This window comes from Myotis daubentonii, chromosome 2 (assembly GCF_963259705.1).
Source record: "Myotis daubentonii chromosome 2, mMyoDau2.1, whole genome shotgun sequence".
Lineage (NCBI taxonomy): Eukaryota > Metazoa > Chordata > Mammalia > Chiroptera > Vespertilionidae > Myotis > Myotis daubentonii.
In genome coordinates, this window is record NC_081841.1 from 5,940,309 (window position 1) to 5,966,136 (window position 25,828).

General features: G+C 54.6%; 2 protein-coding genes across 2 annotated transcripts in view; one reads left to right on the forward strand and one right to left on the reverse strand.

Moving 5' to 3' along the window:
* Nucleotides 1-25,828, forward strand: part of RPS19BP1 (ribosomal protein S19 binding protein 1) — a 519,247-nt gene that overhangs the window by 145,686 nt on the left and 347,733 nt on the right. The gene's annotated exons all lie outside the window — the stretch shown is intronic.
* FAM83F (family with sequence similarity 83 member F) overlaps nt 1,233-25,828 on the reverse strand; it is a 33,804-nt gene continuing 9,208 nt past the window's right edge. Inside the window, exons 2-5 of the mRNA XM_059681453.1 lie at nt 13,222-13,389; nt 12,356-12,477; nt 10,718-11,379; nt 1,233-4,176 (exon numbers count right to left, since the gene is read on the reverse strand). Of these exons, the coding sequence (XP_059537436.1) occupies nt 4,127-4,176; nt 10,718-11,379; nt 12,356-12,477; nt 13,222-13,389 (1,002 nt within the window). The 3' untranslated portion in view covers nt 1,233-4,126. The remainder of the gene's footprint in view (nt 4,177-10,717; nt 11,380-12,355; nt 12,478-13,221; nt 13,390-25,828) is intronic.

A 25,828-nucleotide genomic window follows, 5' to 3' on the forward strand; every position in this document is an offset into this window, starting at 1 on the left:
ATACGCGTTAAGCAGATACAGCTCTTCAGGCTCGGGAGCCCCCAGGATGGAATGGGTACCTACTGTGCCAGGTGGCAGCACGTGCTGCCGGAGCGGGTACCCGGCAGCTGGGAAGGCGGAATTCCGCGGGGGAGGGGAGGGTGTTCTGGTCATTCTAATTTCCCTAGGCCTCCTGGCTGACCTAGCCATCACGCAGCCTAGGAACGCTCTGGCATCTGTGCCTGCCGCCTCCTGACCCTCTCTGGTCCTCCCAACCTTGGTCTGGTTCCGCCCGGAGGGCCTGCTCTGCACCAAGGCTCCTGCCACGGAAACAGCCGTGCAGAGGGTCACAGTGACAGCCGCGGGGGGCCTCCAGGCGAGGTGATTGACTGTGGTGCACAGCGGGCGACAAGCTATGTCCACGGCACGCGGCGGGGCGAACTAGCTGCGGAGGGGCCTCTGTGGATGTGTGCTGAGTGCGGTCCTGACGCTCCAGGTGGCAGCTCCCCGCCCCCCCAGGCCTGCCCTGATGTGTGTGGCAGGTTCTCCGCTCTGAGCCCCCCTGGCTGCCTTCAGAGGCGGGGACGCTGCTGGGCCCACACAGGTATGTCCGATGATGCTCTCCACGCAGGACGTAACTGAGACTGAAGGAAGGGGAACAGATTGGGAGGAGATGCGATGGTGCGCGGAGTGGAGTAAGGCAGATGTGCGCGTAAACACACCTGCTCCAGGGAGACCGGGGGGTAGAGCTAACGAGGTAACTAGAACAATGGTGGAAGATGCTATTATGTCAGTCACAGAAAGCACAATCGTTGACAAGACAGCCAACCACTCTGGGCCAAAGCACAGTTTTAGGAGGGACGCACAGGCAAACACTCCGGGGACTTAGGGCTGCAAGGCAGAGCTGGCCTGCTCCGCTGGGGCAATTGGAGCCCTCTATCCCCACCCACCCCCACCCCCGGGGACATTGGGCAACACCTGGAGACATTTTTGTTGTCTTATCTCGAGGGGTGCTACTGGCATGTGGAGGCCAGAGGTGCTGCTAACATCCTGAATGTGTAGGACTGCCCTTCCCCCAACAGAATTTTGTGGCTCCCAAGTGTCACTGGTGTTGCAGGTGAGAAACCTGAAGTTGGAGGGGCAAGCTCATGTGATGTGGGATTTGGGCAGAGCCGTGCAACTCATCTGAAAGGCGGGGACCATAAGACCTGTGCTGCTCATCACACAACTTTGTGAGGCTCGCTCTCCGAATATACACATTTTAAAATTTTATTTTCAGAGCTCTTTCCTGAGCTTTTCTTAGATTGAGACCTGCCAGGGACCGAAGCACCTCGCACAGTGACTGGCACATAGTAGGTGCTCCATAAATTAAAAAGAAAAAGGCCACTCCCTCTCTGGCTTGTTTCCTCTACATCCCTGGGCTGCCTTTCTTGGCAGAGACATCCTACTGGGCTCTCTACAGACAGAGGGCCGTGGTGCGAGCAGAGCTGTTTTGAAAGCACCCTTGAGGGATCAGGCACAGGACTAACCATCCCTAACGACAGACATCGGGCAAGAGACTGGGAGGCCTTGCTAAGCCTCAAGGGGAAGCCTGCCAGCGCCCATGCAGGAGTTCGTGCTTCCAGCCCCAGTGGGGCAGGAACCGGGGTGGCAGCAGCCCCCGGGCCTCAGCCCTCAGGCCCCCGTGCTCCTAGGAGGCCGTCCTTCCCCAGCAGCCACACCAGTGGTGGACACTCAGCCTGCAGCTCAGAAAGTGGGCAGCTCGCTGGTGGTGGAGGATGAGGCAGGGAGGCCAGGCCCCCCACGGAGCAGAGGCTCTCATCCCTCTCCTCCCCGTTTCTCCCCGCCCTTCTGACGCCACCAGCCTTGTGCAAGCCACTGCGGGGGAACCAAGGGCACGAGCCACCCTTGAACTTGCCATCCAGCTGGGAAGGCCAGCTGTACCCTTGAGATTTGATGAGAGAATATGTCACGGAGTGTGTGCCAGTGCTGGGACAGAGAGAGGGCAGAGGTCCTGAGAACCGAGGGGCCGAGAGACAGGACGGAGAGGGCTGAGCACTTCAGGAGCCGCCTGTGAGGGCGTCAGGATTCCCAGCAATCTTGGCACCTCTGTCTCTGCGCAAGCATCTCAGGGCTGGAGGGGGTCAGAGGCCACTTGTCCAAACCTCTGCTGGGGATGAGGAGACGGCTGCAGGGGAGGTGCCTGCACTCTTTCCCCTCCCACGGCGTTTATCGCCCACCCCGTTCCTAGGAGGCTGGATAATCCCGCCTTGGTGCACAGGGAAACTGGGGCAGGCAGCAGGCCTGGCTCAGGCTGTACTAACTTGGGACTTCCCATCTGGACCCTCCTACGCTCAGGACAGGGCGGGCGCTGGGCCTGCTCTGGGGCAGGGGCTGCTTGTCTTGCAGAAAGAGGCCCTGGGAGCTCTTGCAGAATCGCTTGGAGCTGGTCCCTCCCCGGCCTCCTCCCTTGTCCCCGGAGTTGTCCACCCTCCTCACCCACAGTGTCCTCTTTCCCTCATTGGTCCTCACCCACCTGTGTCCCACGCCGTCGGGGGGACGGCCACCGCCCTGTTTCCCTCGCTCCCTCCCTGCCTGCCCTCCCAGAACAAGCACGTGCCACATTGCCAGGCGTTGGTGCGTGAGAAAGCACTTCCCAGAAAGTATTTAATCCTCACAGAAGCTCAGGGAGGTGGGTCGGGGTCCGCCCTCAGGATGAACAGAGGCCTGGGACCCAGGCTCACCCCCGGCACACCCCCCACCGCCCTCCCCGCGGTTCTGCTCCAATGCCTGCGCTGTGCTGGCCACTTCCTGCTCCTCACAGGACATCTGCTCACCGCAGCACAGCCGGGCTGGCCTCACACCAGCCTCAGCAGACACCTGGGCCCTCCTCCGGTGCTGCTGGTGCCCCGGGGCTTGGCAGAAGGAAGGACACAGGACACGAGTTTGGTTCAGAAGTGAGAGGCCTGGTGCATTCAGGGTTCACAGTGCTGGCTCTGACCCCCAGCACCTGCCAGGGTGGGGGTGGGGGACTGCTCGCAGAGCTTACAGTTTGGCAATTTCTCCAGCGTCCATTAGCAAACTCTCTCCTCAGACCCCCAGTCACACAGTGGGGTGAGGGTAGAGTGTGATTCTAGGCAGGTCTGCTGGCCTGGCATCATGGTAGTTAGGCCCTTTGGAGAGGCCGAGGGCCCTACACAGCCTGCCTTTCGGCAGGGGGCTAAGGCTGGTCTTTGGCTGAAATGTAAGTAGACAAGGAACCCAAGTCCTGGCTGGTGAAGGGGGTGAAGGGCCATCTCAGGGGCGGGGAAAGGGCTAGCGCTCCTGCCCAGCCTCCCAGGCCACCAGAATCTACCTTTTGGCCAAGCTCTCTCCCTGCTTTGGGCTGCAAATCAAGGCACATTGAGGGGAGGGAGTAGCCCCAGGTAAAGGCACTATAAGAACTGTCATGGCTTACAGCAGGCCATAGCCGAGGAGGTCTGGACCCCTCGGGGCTGAGAGCTCCAAGATGGGGCGGAGTGAGGGAAAGGAGCCCTCAGCACCCACATCTGCCACCGGCTCCCGTGGGCGGTCTTATCCTCATGCCATTCAGAGTCTAGTGCAGGCGCCTGCAGGGACCGCCCAGAAGGCCACAGTCGCCGGGGTCCCAGCTGACCTAGTATCCTCTACCTTCAGTTCAGAGGCTCATCTTCTTCCCATTTATCCCATCAGACCTGCTGGGGGGACCAGAAGCACCAAGAAGCCCAGGAAAGGAGAAATCGGGGGGCTGGGGCCGCCCGGGAGACCCTACCACATTAAGGTAGAAAGATAAGGGCTCACCCCATCTGGGGCCCTGCAGGGCGAGGCTGGCCCCGTGGAGGGAGGGTGTCGGGCGTAAAGGAGAGAGGACACTAGTCAAGCTTCCACTTCATGTAAACAAGGAAGAGCGAGCCCTGCCCAGACACCGAGAGTCTTGTGGAGGCGCGTGGCTGCCTTGAGACGTGGCAGATCCTCACATCTGGGAGGCAGGGTCCCTGAGGCCAGGGTGGAGGCTGCTGGGCGGGAGGCAGTAGGGGTCTGATGTGCAAACTGGTGCAGGGTTTGACCTGTGTTCTCCACAAAACGGGGCAGCGGGGCATCCAGGTCCTGCCCACCACTGGCCCGAGGCTCAGGAAATCACGCAATTGCTGGACTTGGCAGGACTGGGACTTGATTTACCTGCAGAGACAAGGGACACAGACAGGAAAGGTTGTGAGTGAAGGGCTCAGTGGACTTGCCTCCAGCTCCTCTCCTGTGTGCACCGCCCACACCTCAAGTTTGGGGCTGGGTCACTGTCTCCCTCCCAAACTGCTGACCTGGAAGCAGGTCAGTAGGGCCCCAGGGAAGCAGAAGACGCTCCCTGGCGTCGCAGCCTCGGCAAGACCGCCCCTGGCTGGGCCATCGAGGGATCTGCTTTCTTCTGATCTCAGGGGGACAGGGGGAAGGATGTAGACCCCAAACCAACAACCATAATCAATGACTGAAAGTTTCGTTAGGAGGCGGTTCACCTGTAGCTAATACCGGATGCAGCCTCATAGCCCACAAAGCATAACCAGCCATTCTCGCAGGTGATCCTCACGGGCAGCCACGCTCTGAGAAGGGACCGTCAGCCCTGTCTTACAACGGAGGGCAGCGGGGCCATCAGCTCCCAGAGCCCGTCGGCTCCAGAACCCGATTTTCCAAATCCAGGCAGGGCTCCCTCCGCCATGCAGGCTGCCGAGGTTGGAAGAGGACAAGCTTGTGCCTCACAAGGTGGGGAGGCTGACCGAGAGCCAGGCCCTGTGGCAGGGACCACGTGCTTTGGGAGGCGGTTTGAATGGACGGAGAGAACACGTTCAGCTGAAAGGAGGGGGAAGGCAGCTGTGCTCCTCCAGGCTAGAGAAGCGCGGGTCCCCTCTTCCCAGGCCCCTCCTGCATAATCCCTAGCAGAGGCCCGTGGCTCCTTTGGCGGGAAGCCTGCTCTGACGCTACAAGGCAGACACTGGCAGGCTCCCGGCCTGCAGGCCTTCGAGGTGCTGGCCGCTGGATCCACGCCCTCCTGGGGGGCTGACTGTCTGCCTCCCAGGTGGAGGCTGCCCAGCGATTTCCTGCCAGCTCCTTTCCACACTGCAAGGGGCGGGTCCTCTCCCTGCTGCTCACACTGCCTTCCCATCTCACTTCAGCGGTGAATTTAATGAAGGCGGTGGCCGCCTCCTCCCTGGGCCAAGAGAGACCTGGACAGGCCGAGTGGGGTCCCTCCCTCCGCCACCCTGCTCCATCAACCCTCCTTGGGAGGTAAGACAAGGCCAGCTGAGCTCCTCGGAGACTGTGCTGTCAGCATACAGAGCTTGGAGGCGGTGGGAGGGGCCCTGATGACTGTGCCCCTTCCCTCCTGGAGGGTCCCAGGGTCAAGGAGCGCGGTCATCTTCCTGGGGGTGGGGGTGGGGGTGGTGCTGAGGCCGGGGCTGGTGCGGCTCTGAAGGGACCACATCAAGCCGCCCCACAGCTCCCTCGCTGCTGCCCTGGACACGTCCGTCCCCACTTCTCCTCCTCGGGGCTCCTTTGATCTGCTTGGCCCCCTGAGCAGATGCCAAGGTCCGGCCCGGGGCAGCAGCATTGTGGAGGCAGGTAAGGGAAACAAGCCCCGGTTGGGAGTGGACGGGCAGGGGCGTCAGAGGAGCCTGCACGTGCCCCAGCTGCCCCCGGAGAGGCAGGAATCCTCACTCGCACGCTCAGGCCGTGAGGCTGGATGAGAGCCTGGGGAGACCCTTTGTACTCAGAATTCATTTTCATGCCTCTGACAGAGAAACCGTTTGAGGGAAAATTCTTTATGTTCCATCGTTCCCTCAGCGCACAGGGATGGGGAGCCCACAGCATGCCGGTGCTCGGCAAGACTCCGAGGCGAATCAGACCTGCTCAGATTAATAGGGAAGAATCATGAACAGCCCAAGGTTTGTGTGTGTGTGTGTGTGTGTGTGTGTGTGTGTGTGTGTGTGTGTTTAAATAGAGAATCGGTGGCATGGATGCCCGGAGGAGGCTGATGAGAGAAAGTCAAACTTCAAAGGGAGGTCACACTGAGTGAGACTGAAATTGGGGTGGGAAGTGGGAGGAGGCAGCATGAAGTCAGGGCAGGACGGGGTGGGGGAGGGACACAGTCTGGGGGAGGGAGAGAGGTAGGTGGGGACCTGGATATGGGCAGCAGGACAAGGACAAGAGGCTTCACCTTCCTTCAGGTTTCAGGGCTCCACATCCCCCTTTTCTGGAAGATTCTTCCCCTGGATGTCCACCTGGCTCCCTCCCTTCCTCCATTCAAGTCTCTGCTCAAATGTCCCTGTGCCAGAGGCCTTCCCCTCGCCCGTTATAAGGGGGTCAGTGCCTCCCCGCCCTCTCTCTGCAGTATGGCACTCACTCTATAAGAGCGGGGACTTTGCTCGTTTTGTTCACGGCTGCACCAGGAGCTTAGAACAACGCCTGGCACGGAGCGGACTTTGCAGAGACACACATTTGTTAATGCATTAAGTGAATGATCAGGCAGCTCTGGCCAGGTGGCTCAGCTGATTGGAGCATGGTCCCATACACCAATAGGTTGCAGGTTCGATTCCCAGTCAGGGCACATACTTAGGTTGCAGGTTTGATCCCTGGTCGGGGAGTGTGCAGGAGGCAACCAATCAATGTTTCTCTCTCACACTGATATTTCTCTCTCTTCCTTGCTCTATGTCACGTGAGGATAAAAAAACAACAACCCACCAAAACACACACAAAAACGAATGGCTCAATAGATGGGGACATATGTGCGCTCCTCACTCACGTCACCACCTGGATGGCGACAAAGCCCTGCCGAGGCCCAAGAGAAACCAGAAGGCGGGAGGACTGTGGCGTCTGCCAGTGAGAATAAGGATCCTGCCTCCTCTCTGGGGGGAGCAGTTCCTTGAAGGAGGCTCCCTCCGCTCCCTTCATCTGTGCGGTGTGACCGGGCAGGGCCTCCGTGGTAACGATGCCCAGGCTTATAACACGACACTGCAGTTTCCAAACACCAGCTGGGGCCAGGACCCAGGGTCTCAGGAACGACCCTGAATTGTGGACTCTGGGCAAAGGCGCTGAGCGCACTTGGAGCAGGAGCAAGGTCTCAGCCAAGAGAAAAACCAGAAGGAAAAGGTGCTCAGCTTCGCCAGTAGAGGGAGCTGTGAGCCTTCAAACCATCAGGTGGCCCCTGCTGAACGTCAGCCCTAAAGGAAGGGGTTTCTGAAGGTTTTCCCAAGGCCCGCACTTGGGTCTGCATCAATTTCACAGGCTGCCAGCACTTGGCGTTTCGATTTCTCTCTCTTTCTCCCACCTTGTCATCAGCCCAGCTCCCCCATGAGACGAGGGCAGCAGAGACGGGAAGGACAGTCAGAACCAGAGCTCAAAGGGACCTTGGAATCCCTCCCCGGCTCACCCCCTCTCTTCTTGACCAGGAAATGGCCCCGGGAGGTGAAAGGGTATGTCCAGAGGGTGGGGAGCAAGGAAGTGGCGGCGGGAGCTGAGGTCGTTGGCTGGCTGTTGTGATGATGGCCTGAATGTTCACTGCAGGACAAGGAGCCTTGCCCGGGATGGGGCCCTAAGGTAGCAGCTGACAGTGCCAAGTGCACCAGGGTTACTGGTGCCGACCTTGGGGTCTCCGTGCTGCCAGGAGCCTGACCCTCTGGCACAGAGCCCTAGAGACCCAGCTTCCTAGTGACTGAGAAGAGGCACCCAGACACCCTGGACTTTGAGGAGGAAAGCAGCAGGGAGAGAAGAAGTCTCATTAGGGACTTGAATTTCAGGCTCTCAGGTACTGGACGCCCACCCAGGTGGGCAGAGGCTGTGCTGGACGAGGCCACTCAATGTTCCTTCTAAAGAACAGGGAGGAATAGGGTGATCTTGCTGGGCACCCCCTTTTTGTACTCTCTAGTTTGCTGTTCTCTCTCTCACCATCTCTTTGGGTGTCGCGCCCTCTCTGGGTGCCCGGCCCCTGGGAGAGGCGCTTCCCCAGGGCACAGTCCAGGGCTGCTTGGCTGGCTGCTGGGCACCGTGTGAGTGGTGTGACTGAGCAAAGACTGCCCAAGGCATTTAAGCAGGGAACCCGATGCTGAGAGACTTGGGAAAGGCAGCAAGGAGGGACAAGACAATGGGCCTTTCGTTTCTATGGAAACAGCACCTCAGGGTGAGGGGCTGAAGGAAGAGAAAGCTTCCACTTCACCTCCATCAGGACTTGGGAAATGGCCCCTTTTGTTGTTGGGCTCAGCCCTCCTCCTCCCTTCCCTGCCAGGTGTTCACCATGGCAACCGTGCCTCCAAACAAGAGGTGCAAAGCAGCCACAGCATCTGGCGTTGGGGGAACCAGGGAGCCCTGGGGAAATGGGACTAGGCTAGTCACACCCCCCCCCCCCCCCCCCCCCGGCAGAACATGAGTCCTGGCCTAGGGACTACTGAAGTCACCTCTCCAAGCTTCCAGGTTATTGTGGGGCCAAGTGAGAGAGAAAGCACCCAGGGAAGGACCTAGCACACGGAGGTGCTCAAGAAATGCTTCCTGGCCAACGGTGGTGCGGCACTGGTGCTCCCGCTGGGCCCCAATTCACCAAGACTCCAGGCCTGGCCTCACGTTAAGAGCAGAGCATGTCAGGCTCTGTAGCAGGGCTGTGGGATGAGCGGAGGGGAAGAGCCTTGCACTCAGGCCACTCACTATCAGGTCAAAGCTGAGGCTGTGGGCGATGCAGGGGTCCTGAGCGTGGTCAGCCTGCCCAGGGCCAGGCCTCAGGCCCTGCCGTCGTCACTCCCTGGCAGGCCAGGAGCCAGTCACTGCCGCAAGGCCCCAGAGCCACAGAGGGAGAAAGCCCCACATGGCAACCTTTCTGACTCCGAGATGCTGACACGCGAAAAGGCACCAGCAGCCGCCCTGGCCGTCACCACCAGCCTCTGCAAAGGCCACACCGGGAACTGCTCCAGAGGAAAAGATAAAGGCCAGGTCCTCTAGGGCAAGCATGTCAAACTCACGGGCCCCATGCAGCCCACAACGAGTGTTTGCGGCCCAGCCAATATAACGGCGTGTAAGAAATGTTTTAATAAAAATTTCATAACTTAATGTTTACAATATCCTGTTATACATAATTATTAATAACGAACTACAATGTTCGCTAATGACTGATTACTATAATTGTGTTGCATTCATTTCCCTTACACCCCTTACGCGCAGGCGCACCATTTCTCTCCACTAATACTAGCAGCGAATATTTTAGCGCAGCCGATTTGCCATGTCATTAGTCTTGTACTGACTTTTTGGTGTGCGCAACAGGAAATGTTTTGCTTCCGGAGAACAAGAAAAGTAGGTTTACTTGCGTTACGCTTTAAAAAAAAAAAAAAAAAAATATATATATATATATATATATATATATATATATATATATATATATATTTTTTTTTTTCTTTATTGATTTCAGAGAAGAAGGGAGGAGAGATAGAAACATCAATGATGAGAGAGAATCATTGATTGGCTGCCTCCTACATGCCCCCCACTGGGGATCAAGCCTGTAACCCAGGCATGTGCCCTTGGCGGGAATCGAACCTGGGACCCTTTAATCCGCAGGCTGACCCTCTATCCACTGAGCCAAGCCAGCCAAGGTGCGTTACGCTTATTGATGTGTACAGTTATTCAGTGTCTGGTAAGTTAATGTGCAGAAAAATATTAATTTTTATTAAAACATTCTATTATTTTATGTTAACGATGACTCATTTATTTCAGCCCTTTGTATTCAGCATGTCTCTATCAAAATAAACCTACGTTCCTATGAGAATTGAAGCTTTTGTTCTTTTGCAGCCCTCATACACTTAACCCTTGTTTATCTGGCCCATGTTAGCCTTTGAGTTGGACTTGCCAGGGGATCCCAGGGAGACAGCCAGGAGGATATCACCGTCAGGAACAATCCCTCCCGGAGGTAAGCAGCCGCAAACACCGCTTATCAGATAAGCACAGGGGAGGAGCCCCGTCCAACCACTTTCCAGCAGAATGAGGAAAGGGGGTCAGGGCGCGAGTGGGGCGCCGGTGAGGGCGGGTATGTTTGTCCAGGTTAGATCCTGATGACAGGGAACCAGCTTTGCTAGACGGAGCCCTAGACTCAGAGGCAGGGTCGAGCCTTAGCCCTGCCACTCCGCTGCGCTGTGCCTCTGTGGCTTCATCTGCAGAGGAGAAACTTCCTCAGACTCCCCCACGCCCGGCACTGTTCTGCGCACCTTATAGCCTCAGAACAGCCGGGCAAGGCAAGCGCATCCTCCCTTTCAGAGAAGAGGAAACGGAAACTCAGACCCGCAGTGGCCGGCCCAGACCATGAGCTAGAGCAGTGATGGAGAACCTTCTGAGCTCGGCGTGTCAGCGTTTTGAAAAACCCTAACTTAACGCTGGTGCCGTGTCACATATAGGAATTTTTTGATATTTGCAACCATAGTAAAACAAAGACTTATATTTTTGATATTTATTTTATATATTTAAATGCCATTCAACAAAGAAAAATCAACCAAAAAAATGAGTTCGCGTGTCACCTCTGACACGTGTGTCCTAGGTTCGCCATCACTGAGCTAGATGAAAGCAAGGGCAGAGTGGGGAAGGACTGTCTGACCCAGACCAGCAGGGCTCTCTCCAGGCCAGCACGCTGCCTTTCTGCAGGTCCAAGACTCTGCTCCCCAATACGGGCCTGAGGCCGGGGAGCTCGGGGCCGGACGGGAGGGCTCACCTGAGGCGTTGGCACTGGAGCCCTCGTTGGTCCTCTTCCCCCTGAACTCCACTTCCGCGAAGTTCTCCGTGGAGAGGGAGCTGGCCGTGCCGTTGGGCGTTGCAGGCCGCTTGGCCCGGCGGCTGAAGAACCTGGAGCTCAAGCGCTTGCCCTCCTTGGCCGGGGCAGCCTCGCCATTGAGCGCTTCTCCCTTGCCATTTTGGGCCAGAGCCTCTCGGGGAGAGACCAGCCTGCCAGGCTTCTGACTCAGCTCTCCCGAGGGCACGGGCTCCACGGCGGGCAGCACCTGCTCCAGCGTGACCAGGTCATTTAGGAAGTTCTCCAGGCGCTGGGCCGACTCGCTGCCTCCGCTGCCCTCTTCCTGCCCCTCTGGGTTGCTGCCAGCCTCCCGCTGCTGCCGGGCAGCCCAGCGCATCATCTCCCCCGGCGGGTGGCGGCTCCCGGACACCAGGGCGTACTTGGGGTTGATGAGCTTGCGAGCCACCGTGGAGTAGTAAGGGCCGAATATGCCTGCACCTCCTGCCAGGCTCAGCTGCTGGTACAAGTTCACCTCCTCGGAGATGGCGTACAGTTCCCGGAACTCCACGTCGAAGGGCTCCACATTCTGCCCTGTCAGGAGGAGGAGGAGGTTCCTGTCCACGTAAGAGGAACTCCAGGTGAACCTGAAAATGTAGGACGGAAAAGCAAGACACATGTGCCCAGGCCAGTGACCTCGCCCCCTGCCAAGCAGGCCCATCTCCACAGCCGGCTGCGCCCGCCCCAGCCTGATCGACCACTGAGGCTGATGCCTGGCTGCCCCGTGGAAGGCACCGCCCAGCCTTCTTGCTGGGACCTGTCCCTCCCCTGACCCAAGTCTCCCTTTTTCCCCAGGTCTTGGCCTCCAGTGCAGAAAGCAGGGAATGGGTGCCAGGCAAGGAGACGAGAAGTCGGGCCTGGATTCAGTCCTGGTTTCTACCCTGTGCGCCTTTGTACAATGGGGCTCACAGGGTGCACCGGCAGAGAGCTGTTGCGAGGCTCGAGTGAGAGAACGTGGCTACACTAGCGCAGTGGCTGCCACAACGCACACACTTAATAAGTGGTCACTGGAGCTGCTGCTGTTCTTAATGGCATTCCATTCCTTGTTGGTGTCTGCGAACCCCCTGCTCTAACTGTGCAAGAGGTCGTAGGTCATTTATTACTGGCTTCGGTGCCCAGGTTTCTTTTGGGCACCTAGATTTTCATTCACGTGGAGGGCAGACCCTTGCACAGATCTAGTCTCTCATGTTCCTGGTGATTTACTTGAGCCTCAGAATTCGGGGGACATTCCTTCCAGGCCATACCCTTATATTTCTTTCCCAGATCGGATCCATTCTGCTTCCTGCTTGTCCCCGCCTAAAAAACAAGCCTCACAATGAAGCCATTGGCTGTGGACCATGAAAAGCAGGCGGCGCTTAATGTCCAGGAAGAGCTGGCCCTCTTTCTGGAATAACCCGGTAGCCACAAAGTTTGGGGGAAAGGACGAGCCAGGAGGCTCTTTTTTGCCATCGCATCAGGCAATACCGCTTAAACCCAGGACCACGGAGGCTCCGGCCCCGCCCCGCCCCTTCCTGAGCGTGAACACTTATTAGGAGGAATAAAGGCCTCCCGGCCTTCTCTGACCTGTACGATCCCGTGGCTACTTTGTCGCCATCTACCATTAAGAACTTTGATGACAGGGTCCCTTTGATCTTCCCCAGGGGCATGTAGAAGCCAACGCCCGGCACCGAGCGGACACGGATGTTCTGTGGAGAAGAAAAGAAAGACAGTGCCACTCAGGTTGGGGCCTGCAAGCCTCTGAGCTGGGGCGGAGGAGGAGCTCTCTCGTCCACGGGACCTGCCTGCTGGCTCCTGTCTGCACTCAGCTCTGCTCCCGACGGCCTTCCAGGGGAACCCCAACTAGACAGCAGGAAGTAGTCAGCAAATCTTGCTTTGGGTGTGGATAAGCTCAGGGTGGTTCCTGCCGGTGCCCAAAGCTCCCCAGAAGAGAACCACGGCCCTAGCTTTGACCTTGGACTATGGGCTGAGCACCCCAGATCTGGGCCAGAGCTGCCTGCTTCGCCTGAGCAGTCTTGTGATATAATTTAAGCTTGGCGTGTACTTTTAGGGTTATCGGTTCACGAGATCAGGTTTCAGACCAGGGGTGGGCAAACTTTTTGACTCGAGGTCCACAATGGGTTCTTAAACTGGACCGGAGGGCCGGAACAAAAGCATGGATGGAGTGTTTGTGTGAACTAATATAAATTCAAAGTAAACATCATTACATAAAAGGGTACGGTCTTTTTTTTTTTTTTAGTTTTATTCATTTCAAACGGGCCGGATCCGGCCCGCGGGCCGTAGTTTGCCCATGGCTGTTTTAGACAGAAGGGATTGAGATCTTGATGTTCATCTGAGCCCCTGAACTGGAGAAGAGGCGGAGAAAGGGGCAGAGGCCATCTCTGTCTCAATTTCTGGTCCTCACATGGCCGGCCCACAGCGGTGCAACTCACCCGAATACGGTAGTCCGTGAGCTCCAGGCCCTGACACATCTCCAGGAAATACTTCACGCCCGACTCATCCAGGATGATGTACACGGGGACGCGGCGCTTAGAGGCAGCGTCCACAATGTCTTGGAAGATGTCGCCATCGGTGAAGAGGTCCATGACCACAGCAATGACCTGGATCGGGAAGGGCACTGGTGAGGTACATGGCGACTACACACCTGCAGAGACACACCTGGGCCCAGAGAGGACCAGCTGGACCTGGAGTTCCTGGTGGCCAACAGTCAAAAACTCCATCGGTACCTCTCCTGGGCGCTCTACTTCCTCACCCATGTCTGAGCACACCTGGGCCCTCTGCTCTGGGAAACCCCCGAGGGTGCAGGCCATCCCTGACAAACCTCTCCCCGCTAAGGATTTCCCAGCCGCTCTGCAGAAGCCATATGGGCGAGAACTGGGAGGCTGAGGATAGCTGCTCGTGGTCCCCGTGGAGACAAGCAGGCTCAGAAGATGTGATCATCGAGAGGCAAGGAATGGACTCATTTCCACCAGCCGCAGATCTGCGCCAACACGGCTTTCTCCGCAGGTGCTCCGATCTCCCTGCAGCTTCCCTAAGGGCCAAGCTAAGGGGAAAGCCCTGCATTTCCCTATGGGCCGATCTGGGCAGAGCTCCAGTGAGCGTGGTGTGCAGACCATCCCACTCCACCCTCAAAGCAAGGTCACTGCTGAGGACCCTTATTTCCAAGTCAGTCCTGATGAGCCGTGCTGGCGGGCCAGGCCTTCTGCAGCCTGAGGCATGCTTTTCTGACCTCAGCTTCCTCTATTTTCCTCCCTCCCCCCGCCCGCCCCCCGCCCTCCCCCTACCGCCGCCCCCACCCCAGCTCCAGTGCAAGGGTTTTCTTGTTGGCTCCAAGCACCGAGCACATGATGCAGAAGGAAGAGCATGCTTTGGGGTCAGAGAGATCTGGCTATGTGACCTTTCCTGTTATGTGACCTTAGGCAAGTCACTAAATCTTGATGAGCCTCCTTATCTGCAAAGTAGAGGTGCCCTGTACATACTTTCGCCATTAGGATGACAGATAAGGTCTGGGAAGCATCAAACACACTGCCTGGAATGGAGTGAGTCTTCAATAAATGGTAGTGGTTGTGTGGATGAGGGCACCTGCCGGTCAAGTCGGACAGACCAGACCTGGGTCCCAACTCACTGCTGACTCGTCAGAGCCCTGGTCTCCTTGGCGGCAAAACGGAGCTAAGAGTAACACCTCCTCAAAGGGCTGTCGGGAGGGCTGAGAGGCTGTGAAAGCACTTAACACAGTGCCCGCACACGGGAAGCCCAGTAAGTGGTACCCCCCACACCATCACCATCGTTTCTGTCATCACCTTCACACGTGTGCATTGCCGCGACTCCTGTCTCTAAAGAACCCCACCCCCAACACCATTTACACACTGTTATTTAAGGCTCTTCTTAGCTCCTGCATTTAACACCCAATCGCGTATACAAGTAACATTTACTGAGCTGCCCGGGCAGAGGGAGGATCTAACGACAAATAAACTCTAATCCCTAACTTCAAGGGATTAATCCGGGAGGAATGATAAGACATTTGCACAAAAGAACTGAGACATAAGGTAAGATGGAATAAAAGCCTGAAGAGATGCAGAGATGAGATGTGATGTGAATTCAGGGTGGGGGCCAGGGGCTGAAGGACGGGAAGAGACTGATTACTCTCAGCCAGGGGAGAACAAGGAAGACTTCAGCGAGGAAGCCGAAGCCTGAAGAACGGGTGGCCGGGGGCACCATGAGAAATGCGCAGAGGGGCACAGAGCAGGGCAGGGGGCAGGGCGGCCAGGCCTGGGCATGCAGGTTGTGCACTGCATGGGCACTGGGCCGGGGGTGCGTGGGAACTGTGCCTGCCTGAGGAAGGGACAGCTCTTCTAATCTGCACACAGATGCCACCTGGGCCAGCAGGTGCCTAGCAGGTGGGCATGTCAGGCAAACAGCACAGCAGAAAGGCCCCGGAGACAGGGATTAACATGCACCGAGCACTTAGAACGGGCCTCACACTGTCCCAGGTGCTTTAGGTCAATTTTCTAATAGGATCCTCACAATGAGGAGGATTGGAACCCCCCTTCTACAGATGAGGACGTGAACGCAAAGGGGCAAAGAGATGTGCCCCAGGCCGCACAGCGTGTAGCAGAGCAGGGATTTGAACTCGGGTCTTCATTTGCACTCAACCATTTCACTGCATCACTCTGGTTCACAAAGATGCGGCAGCTGTAAGTTATTTTAGAAACATCACATAAAAAACTGACTTTCTAAAAAGACTACACAAGATAGACAAACTGCTAGCAAGGCTGACAAAAACAGAGGATCTGCAAATAAAAGAGAAAACAGAGAAATAACTACAGACATGTTTACTTTTTAAGAAATTCTTAATTTTAAAGAAATGATAAAAAAGAATATTAGGACCATTTATACATCAATGAATTTAAAAGTAAAAATGACATGAATAAGTCATTAAAGGCGAATTAAACATAACACGGCATAATCAAGTAAGGTTTATCCTAGGAATGTAAGAATTATTGAATATCAGAAAATATATGATTTTAATTTATAACATTTATGGTGTCAAGGAGGGGAAATCATACATTACCTTAATAGGTTTTTAAAAAAATATTTGATAACACTAGGTTCCCATTTGTGATTAAAATTCTCAAAAATACTAGAAGTAGAAGGGACCTTAACTTGATAAAGGCTAACTACTAAAAACCCACCTGAAGCATACTTAACAGAAATTTTAGATGCAATCCTTTTAAGTCTCAAGCAAATAAAAAATACTATCACCACTGCTATTTAACAAAGCATTAGAGGTCCTAACCAATGCACTATGACAAGAAAAAAAAATGAGAGCTAGAAGGATTAGAAGAAACAAAAACTACCAGTATTTACAGATATATTTTTTTATAGAAAAACCTCCTACAATGCAGAGAAAAACGATTACAATTAGTAGAATTTGGCAATCTTGCCATATACAAGAAAAACTTACAAAAACCAATAACATTCCTCTACTACAAAAATAATCAACGAAAAAGAAAAAATAAGATCCCCCCCAAAATTGCAACTTAAGCACATAGTATTTAGGAATTAATACCTTTATGCAGAAATTTATAAAACTCTATTAAAAACATCTTTTTAGATAAGTGAATAAAGGAAGAGATAAATCATATTCATGGATAATCTGATTTGATATTTAAAAATCCAATTCTCCCATATTAACCAGTTAACTGCCACGCATCCAAAACGGAAACCATCCTCATTTCTTCCATATGTGCTGGAATATTTACGAATTTAAGTTACCATAATTTTCTTTACAAACCCAGAGATGTCACTAACAAGTCTGATTTTAAAATTGGGCGGCCAGAGTTGATATGAAAGGTTTGCAGCTATAGATGCGCGTGGTGTGTGGGGAAGGTCCGCCGCTTGCGTCTATAGACACTTATGGCTACAAAGGGTTAATAAAGTCCGATAAATCCAATAAAAGTTCAGTATATTTTTTGAGGAACCCAAATACTTCTAAGATGTGAGAAATAATAAAGATCCGTAATAGCTAGGTCAGTTTTGAAAAAGAAAAGCTAAAAGGGAACACTTGGCCTACCAGATAGTAAGATATACTACAGCGCTATAGTAATAAGAACTGTGGTACTGAAGTAGGAAGGAACTAACAAATAGACTGATGGAATATAATGGAGAGACCAGAAACATATGTATACCTATAAACCTGCATAAAAATTTAAGTCTGATAGAGGTAGAATCACAACTCAGTGGAGAAAGGATGCTGTTTAGTAGATGCTATTGGGGAAATTGGCTTACTGTATAGAGAAAAATAAGTGGATCCCTACCTCACACTATATATAAAGGTGAATTTCAGGTAGGCTAAATACCTGAATGTGAAAGATAAAACTAATAAAGGAATTGATGATATGTAGTAAGATATCTTCATGACATAGGTAATAAAGGATTGCTTAAGATTCCAAAAGTACAAATCATAAGGCAAATAAAAATTTTAAAAGACGTGCTCCACAAATTAGGGATTTTTTTATTCAAAGAAAGATGCTTAGACAAAGGTAACTGAAGGGTGACAGGGAGAAGATATCTGCAATATCTATGATCAAAAGGAATTAATAATATACAAGGGATCCCTGCAAAATTTTTTTTTTTAATATTTTATTGATTTTTTACAGAGAGGAAGGGAGAGAGATAGAGAGTTAGAAACATCGATGAGAAACATCGATCAGCTGCCTCCAGCACATCTCCTACTGGGGATGTGCCCGCAACCCAGGTACATGCCCTTGACCGGGATCGAACCTGGGACCTTTCAGTCCGCAGGCCGACGCTCTATCCACTGAGCCAAACCGGTTTTGGCCAAATTTTTTAATTAATTATTTTTTTTATTTTAGAGAGAGAGGAAGGGAAAGGGAGAAGGAGAGGAAGAGAGAGAAAGAGAGAGAGTGAGTGAGAGAGATCAATTTGTTGCACATTTATTTATGTATCCATTGGTTGATTCTTGTATATGCCTTGACCCAGGATTGAACTCGCAACCTTGGCATATATGAAAGACGCTCTAACCAAGTGAGCTACCCATCTAGGGCCAGGACCTCTGCAAATTGGTAAGAAAAAACAACAACCAGGAAACTAATTAGGAAAATGGGCAAAGGATATGAATAGGCAATTCCTAGAGGAGATATCTGAATGGCTAATAAGTACATAAAGCATACAGAAGAATTCAAATTAAAGCAAAGAAATGAAAAGGGACCCCTCATTCACTGCTGGTGGGAGGGAACACTGGGGTAGCTATTCCCGGGAACAGGGAACAGAGCTTAGTGGACTTCAGGATGTGTCTAACTGCAGCCGGCACCCGGGGCACCTCCTGGGTCTTTGCACAGGCCTATAAGGGGACAGGGACAAGGACACTCACTGCAGCTTTCTCTAGGATAGCAAAGAGTTGGCAACAACTGAGATGTGAATTTCTAGGAGAACAGATATGGACAACGTCAGGAATGGACACAACAGCGCAGCAGACAGAGCAATGAACTAGTTCTGCACACAGAACTTGAACAGTTACCTTTAAAACAGAGAGTCTGATTTAAAATGCTGGAGGATGAGATCTATAGCCTAATACCAGCGTAAATAAAATAACACAGCGTGTTTTTCAAGGATACAGACATGACCAAGGACATATGCTTAAGGGTGGCTGCCTAGGGAAGGAGAAAGTAAAGGAAGAGGGAGGGGTCCTCCATGGACAGATGATGGCCGTGGACCACGAACTGCGGCTCACAATCAGCGCTGTATTTGCGATCCGGAACCAACAGTTGGCCTGGAACAGTTCGGGGTAGGTGTGGCGGTGGGGTTGGGCTTAAGTACAGAGGGTTTTAACATGACGCTTTCGGCCTCCTTCCGTCAAACACGGCCTCCCACTGTCTTGGAGGGTCCTGATGTCTTATCTCCCTAGTGCTGTCTGAGGCCAGAGACTGTCAGCTGCTCATTTCCAAACTCTCCACAGTGTCCAGCTTAAAGTCCACGCTCAATCTATGGCTGGGGATTGCTTGACTGGCTGAGGGAGGCGCTTCTGGATTCACACTGCGGCTTCTTTTGTTTTGTGATGGAAAGAGCAGGCACGGAGCCCGCTGCCCTGCCCCCACCTGCGAAGGCTGTGATGGGATAGGATCACAAATTGGAGGGAGAGAGAATCTGAGGGCCCTGTTTTCGGGCTTGGTCTGTGGCACCCTGGTGCGAGCCAGCCGTCTGTGTCACCACCAATTACACAGTGAAATATCTGTAGTAGGAAAAAAATCAATTGCTCGCTGACTCTCGCCGACTCGGGCAATCTCGCTGTGGAGAAGTGATAATTGCCCTCCGCTTTGGTCTCCCAGGCCCGCCCTGGCATCCAGCTCCACAGCACCAGGCCCAGGAAAACCAGCGCCCCGCTCCCTGTGCTCGGGTGTTTCATGTGCCACGTGACCCTCCGCACCAAACTGGACTTCAAGACTCCTGGTGTGAGTGCAGAATCGGGTTTTAAAAGGAGGACTTCACGGGCTCAGAACCGGGGGGAGACAGATTTCATCGGGAGAGAGCAGCCACCCCTCCCCTCGGCAGGCTCGAGGTGCCCTTTAGCTGGGTACCCGGGATGTGTGGCCCGGGTGGGCGCCGTGCGGAGGAGAGAGGTTAATTCCAGGTGGCAGGAGCCTTTAGAAGCTGTTGCAGGCGCTGGCAAGGAGGCTCTGACGCTGTGATACTTCTCGCGGGGTGTTTGCTTAGCCTCACATCTCCTGCTTTGATATCCTGCTGCAGTGAGGAGGGGAGGGGGAGGGGGGCCCAGGGAGCCTCAGAATTCCCCTCTACCTGTCATTCACCATTAATTAAACTGCCAGCTTTTCAGGCTCTCTTTCTCCACTCCTTAATTACCATCAGATAATAAGGAGAAGGACTCCGCCTTCCCCCATGCTCTCCTTGGCTCAAGACAGCTAGCGACGGGCACCGCTGGCGTATTTATTAGATGACCCAGACTAGACCTCACAGCCTGTTCACCAGCCTCCACCGCCTCCCGCCCCCGCGTCTCCAAAATCAACATCCTGTCCGTTACCCACATCCACTGGCCTCTTCCTTCTCCCCGGTGGCCAAATCCAACCCCTCATCGGGTCTAGCAGGTCCCACCTGCTCCAGCAGCTTCTCTGGGTCACCTCCTTTCTGTTCCCCCTGGACTGCTGCCCTAGCTCAGGCCCTGCGTTTCCTACTGAACCTCTGGAATAGCTTCCTCACTACTATCCCCTTCCTACTCCACCTCTGCGCTCCAAGTCACTCTTCGCAGCAGGGATCCTCTCAAATCAAGAGTGGTCCAAACCCTTAACTTGGCATTTGAAAGTCCTCCTGCCCCCCCCCCACCCCCCCGGCTTCGTCGTGCCATATCACCTCTGCCCTTGCCTTCAGCGGTGCAGAAGGACCTACAGTTACCCTAACACACCATTTCTTGGCGATATTGACCTCTTGGGGCCTCCGGTGGGGGCTGTTCTGTGCATTGCAGGATGTTTGTTTAGGAGCATGCCAGTAGCATCCCGAGTGGTGACAACCAAAAAAAAATGTCTGTAGACGTGAATAAAGGTTTTCTGGGGGTAAAATCACAGCATCTCACCCCCTCCACCCCCACCAGCATCTCTTGAGAATCACTACACATATCAGGCAGTTCAGGGCCTTGTTCCTACCCCGTCCACACCCCTGTGAAACATCCATGCATCTCTCAAGACTCAGCCAAGAACGTCCTGAACTTCTCCCCGCCCAACAATGTTCACGACTCCCTGCATCCTGCCCACACTGTACGGCAGGCAAATAACAGAGTTCCTTGACATTTTATTGTCACCTCTGCCGAATGGCTCTGTCCCTTTCTGGCTGTGGGCTCCTGGATGGCAGGGATCATGATTTCTCTCAGAATCTTTACCCTCAGGGGATATCTCAACACCAAGTCAGTTCTCCATGTTTGTGGAATGCATGTCTAAATGGAGGTTGTTTCATGTTTATTGTTTTATTTGTGGGGGATGGGTGTAGCTTTGTAGTTACCTCTTTTATTTCAATAATGACAGGGCACTGGGGTGGAGAGAAAAAAACGCTGAGCAAAATTCCCGGTTGGACTGTCTTGCTGGAAGGCAGAGCTCAGGTCTGCCTCAAGGGTGCAGAGAAGGGCCTGCTGCCTGAGCCAACAGCTCTGAGACCTGGCCTCTCTGCTCTGCCCCATCCACCGAAGGTGTTGAAGGAGCAGCCAGCCCATGAGTGAGGACAGTACTTAACCAAGGGGTAGAAGTCCACACCGAGGACATGAGGCCAGGGGGCAGGGTTGCCACGAGCACACGGAGCAAGCACCTTTGTGCAGATTACCAAAGGATGCTGTCCTCTCTGTGATGGGTGCAAGCTGGTCTGTGGAGCATGTGCCCCCCTGGCTGTGCCCGCCTGAAGGACACAGGCTGCCCCTCTGCACTTGGCCTCTGCACTCAAGAACATTCCAGAAGGACATTTCCCCCGAGCTAGGAGGAAACTTAGCTAGAGCCTAGCCTGGAGGTTAACTTGTCCATCTGGGTCTTGGCAGAGGTAGGACTAAAGCTAGGGGTCTGGCACTAGTCCTGAGCTATCACCCCCAGACGATGTGGTCACGGCAGGCTCTGGGGACAGGCCTACTCCGGCTAGGACCCCAGGCCACCTCTGGTCAGACAAAACCAAGATGCACTGGTAGAACTGGACTCTACCACCCTCTCCCTCTGGTTTGCCCAGTTCTGCTGATGCAGAGCTGTAGGTACTGGGGTGGGTGTGGTAGCTGTTCCGGCAAAGACCCAGCCCTTTCTCACTCAGATCTGTGGTGGGAAAAAGCAAGAGGTCATAGGTCAAGCCTGCTCATCGCAGGGGTGTGCTGGCATGGTCGCTTCTTCCTAGGGAGGAAAGAAAGGGAGCCTACAGGCATGTCCCTGCCTTCCCTCTGATGACTCATGTGAGCCTGGGCCCGACTTTGACACCCCCTCCCGCCATGCTCACCCTGCTTACTTCCCATGCCTGCTGGGAGGTTCAGATGAGAGCGTGTCCGGACGCCCCAGGAAGAAGCTCTGGAGTTACGAGGGCCCATTAACTCACTTGCTACAGGTGAAGGGTGCTAACTCCACACCCTCAACCCTGCGGTCCCTCAGGTCGGGTCGGGAGGGCAGCACCTGGGCAAGCTGGTCACGCTTCTGCCTCCCAGAACAGCCATCTGCCTGGCGGCCCAGGGGAGTCAGTTTGTCTGGGACCAGAGAGCAGTCCTTCCTGTTCCCATGGAGGGCAGTGCTGGGCCGGCCCGGCAGCCTCTCCAACTGTGGAATGTCCTCTGAGCTCCCCAAAGAGGGATCAGGGGCTACAGATATACTTAGCGGTCAGCGTGGAAAGACGCCCCTGGGCCTGGCGGGGGTGTGCCTGCCGAGTGTGCGGACCGGGCCTCCTGCTGGGGTTTGGGGGGGGGGGGTTTGGATTCTGCAGGCAGCACCATCCCCTCAGGGGCTCTGAATGCAGGTGGTGGATGGATCGGATTTTGTGCAAGGCAGTTAGACCAATGTGAGCAGAGCAAGGACGATGGGCCAGATGAGAAGGTCAGCGGTCAGCGGGGCGGGAAGCCCTGAGTGCCTAGCAACAAGCAACACTAGAAAAACCAAAACCTCGCCCCCGGGGCAACCTTTCCTCCCCTAGCTTATCACTGGTCATGTGGCTTCGACCCCCTGACCTTTCATATCACTGGTCATGCAGTTAGACGCCCAGACCTTTCCTCCCCAAAGATAGCATCCAGGCTTCAGTTGTATTGCAGCTCCAGGCCCAGGAAAGCCGCAAAACCAGGCAAGCAACCCCGTGGCTGCCTCAGGACCAGCTGCCTTGACTGATGGATGACCCCAGGTGCCAACCAATCCGTGGAGACCAGGACCCTGAAGGAGCACGCCTGGAGAGCTGATGCATATTCTACAGAGCCCCTCCCCTGAGAGCTCCCCTAAGATTCCCGCCTGCAAGAGAGAGAGAGAAACCCTGAGAAAAAAAAAAAGGCCCTCTGGGGAGCACTTTCCCCTGCCCCCTCTCCTTCCCCCACAGGTGTGCATCTCCCAGGCGCGGAGGGACCCCACAAAACTTGCAACCAGGGGAGCAATGGGCAGCAGCAGCTTGTACCGGGCTAACCCCCTGGACCGGTCTCCAAGGCCCCTTTTCTCTGACTTCCCAGTGAGCGGCCCAGCCTGGGCCCTCCTGCGGCTTCTCCTGTGCTGAGCCCTTCCTTGTTTCGCTTTTGCTGCAGCCAATACACTCTTGCTGGCTTTGCTGCACTTGATCTCTTGATTGAATTTTTTCCTTCAAGAAGACAAAAACCGAGGTCTCACTGTCTGGCTGGTGACATGTTACTGAACCACTGGTGTTTGGAAGAGAATATACCCTCTGGCAGCAGATCTTCCTGCTGGTGTGGCCCGGAGGAGTCACTTAATCTAAGCCTCAGTTTCTTCATTTTATTTTATTTTTTATCTTTTAAAATATATTTTTATTGATTTTTTACAGAGAGGAAGGGAGAGGAATAGAGAGTCAGAAACATCGATCAGCTGCCTCCTGCACACACCCCACTGGGGATGTGCCCGCAACCAAGGTACATGCCCTTGACCGGAATCGAACCTGGGACCCTAGAGTCCACAGGCCAACGCTCTAGCCACTGAGCCAAACCGGTTAGGGCAGTTTCTTCATTTTAAAACGGGGAGGTGCCGAAACCGGTTTGGCTCAGTGGCTAGAGCGTCGGCCTGCGGACTGAAGGGTCCCAGGTTCGATTCCGGTCAAGGGCATGTGACTTGGTTGCGGGCACATCCCCCATGGGGGGCGTGCAGGAGGCAGCTGATCGATGTTTCTCTCTCATCGATGTTTCTAACTCTCTATCTCTCTCCCTTCCTCTCTGTAAAAAATCAATAAAATATATTTAAAAAATAAATAAATAAATAAAAAATAAAATGGGGAGGTGATACCTTCACCGAGTTCTGAGTGAGACGTGCGGGTGGCACAGGGAGCACAGTGCGGGGCCTGTGAGGAGCAGTGGGCAAATGCCAAGGCCTCCTCTCTCCTCAGAGAGGGAACCAGAACAAAGGCCGTCCCTTCAGAGGAGGTGGCGGGGGGGGGGGGGGGGGGGAGAGGGGGTTGAGGGGGGAACCACGGGCAGAGCTCAGAGCTCCGCCCCATGCAGACATCAAGGTGGAGATGTTTTCCTTTTGCTCAATTCCGCGCTCAGCAGGCCCAGCCTGGGGTGCTGACTAAAGCCTGGGTAACACTACACTCCCAGAAAGGTCAAGCTTGTGCTAATTGAGGGGAGAAGAGTCTGTATGGTGAGCTGATGGTGGAGCAAGGCTGGGCGGCTATTCCCGCACCCTGAGCAGCCGGAGCTCCTGCTAAGAAACCTACAGCACAGCAGAGATGGCCTGGGGTGGCTCCGGGACCCTGGCACAGAGCAGGGCTGGGGGACGGAACAATTCACCTCCTGGGGGTGGGGGTCGGACCCGGGGCACACCCAGAGACTTTCTTTGGTCATCAGGCTGCAGCAGGCCCTATTTGGAGCATCACCAGTGTCTGCACCAGGAGGGGGCAAATCGCCACAGTCCAAGGGCATACGGCAGTGGGGACGGTGACTTTGGAGTCCAAAGTCCCATCCTGGCGGCAGAATTGTGGGAGCTATTGAATCTCTCTGGATTCCACCTGAATAGTGAGGCTGCCTCATGGTTCTGTTGAGGATGCAAAGAAACGCTGTGACGCCTAGTCAGGATCTGGTCTGATGCCTGCCCCTTGGCCGGGCTCTGCCCTTCTTCCCTGCAGTGCCCGGCACACAGTGGGTGCGCGGGGTCAGCTTGATGGAGGTACTAGTTTCACAGTCCTGATCATGCTTCCTCTGGGCAGGTGGATCCAACATCACAGCCCTAAACCTGCTGTTCCCTTGCTCAAACACTCTGGCCCCCAACTGCCCACAGAATCAAGCCCGCAGCGTGGCTGGAGACCCTCCGTGTATGTCCAACCCACTCCCCTCCCCCTGACAATCAACACTTTAAATCAGTGGTTCTCAACCTTCTGGCCCTTTAAATACAGTTCCTCATGTTGTGACCCCACTATAAAATTATTTTCGTTGCTACTTCATAACTGTAATGTTGCTACTGTTATGAATCGTCATGTAAATATCTGATATGCAGGATGGTCTTAGGCGACCCCTGTGAAAGGGTCGTTCGACCGCCAAAGGGGTCGCGACCCACAGGTTGAGAACCGCTGCTCTAAGTTCTCCAAACGCGCCCAGCAGGCTCTGCCCTCATGACCCAACTCTTGCCGTCACCACCCTATCCCTGTGGCAACAGGAATGCCCTTTCCCTGTTCCACTCTTCCCTGAGGCTGTCCCAGGACCCTGCTCTGTCCCTGGCCGCCCCGGTGTGTGCCCTCCCCAGGATGCTGGTCTGCTCAGGCCTGGGTCTGAGCACTTGGCGGCGGGGTGCACGTCCTTCCTGCCTGCACAGGCCTGACTGGCAGTAACTGCCCCACACAGAGTCCCTCTGCAGAGGGGTCCTCTGCCCATCCAGAGGGCGGGGCCAAGGCCAACGGGTCCTCTTCTGTTTGGAGGCCAGGCTGCCCCATCCCACCAGCGGGGCATCCGTGCTTTGTCAGCTGCGGCTTCCCAGCTGTCTGTCGCCCATGTTACACAGTTTCAGGCTCACTAATGAGACATCATTAAACACCAGGCTCCCTTGCTGCACTGGCAGCCGCTGGAGCCCAATTCTGCCCAGCCAGGCCGCTTCCTCTCCCAGACCTTGGCATGTAGCCCCGTGAAGGGCTCTGTTCCCAGCCCTGCGCGCGGGTCACGCCTCCCTGCTGGGCACCACTGACGCTCCTTCCCTGCCTGATCTGACCCTAGGAGGCCGTCACTCTTCCACCCGAACCCTAAACCTGTTGCTGAAGGAGGCATACAGGCTGGCTCTCCAGAGAGAGAGAGAGAGAGAACAGACTGTACCCACGTGAGGCAGGGCAACTAATTCAGCCATGAAGAACCATATGTGGATTCGCCGGGGAGCG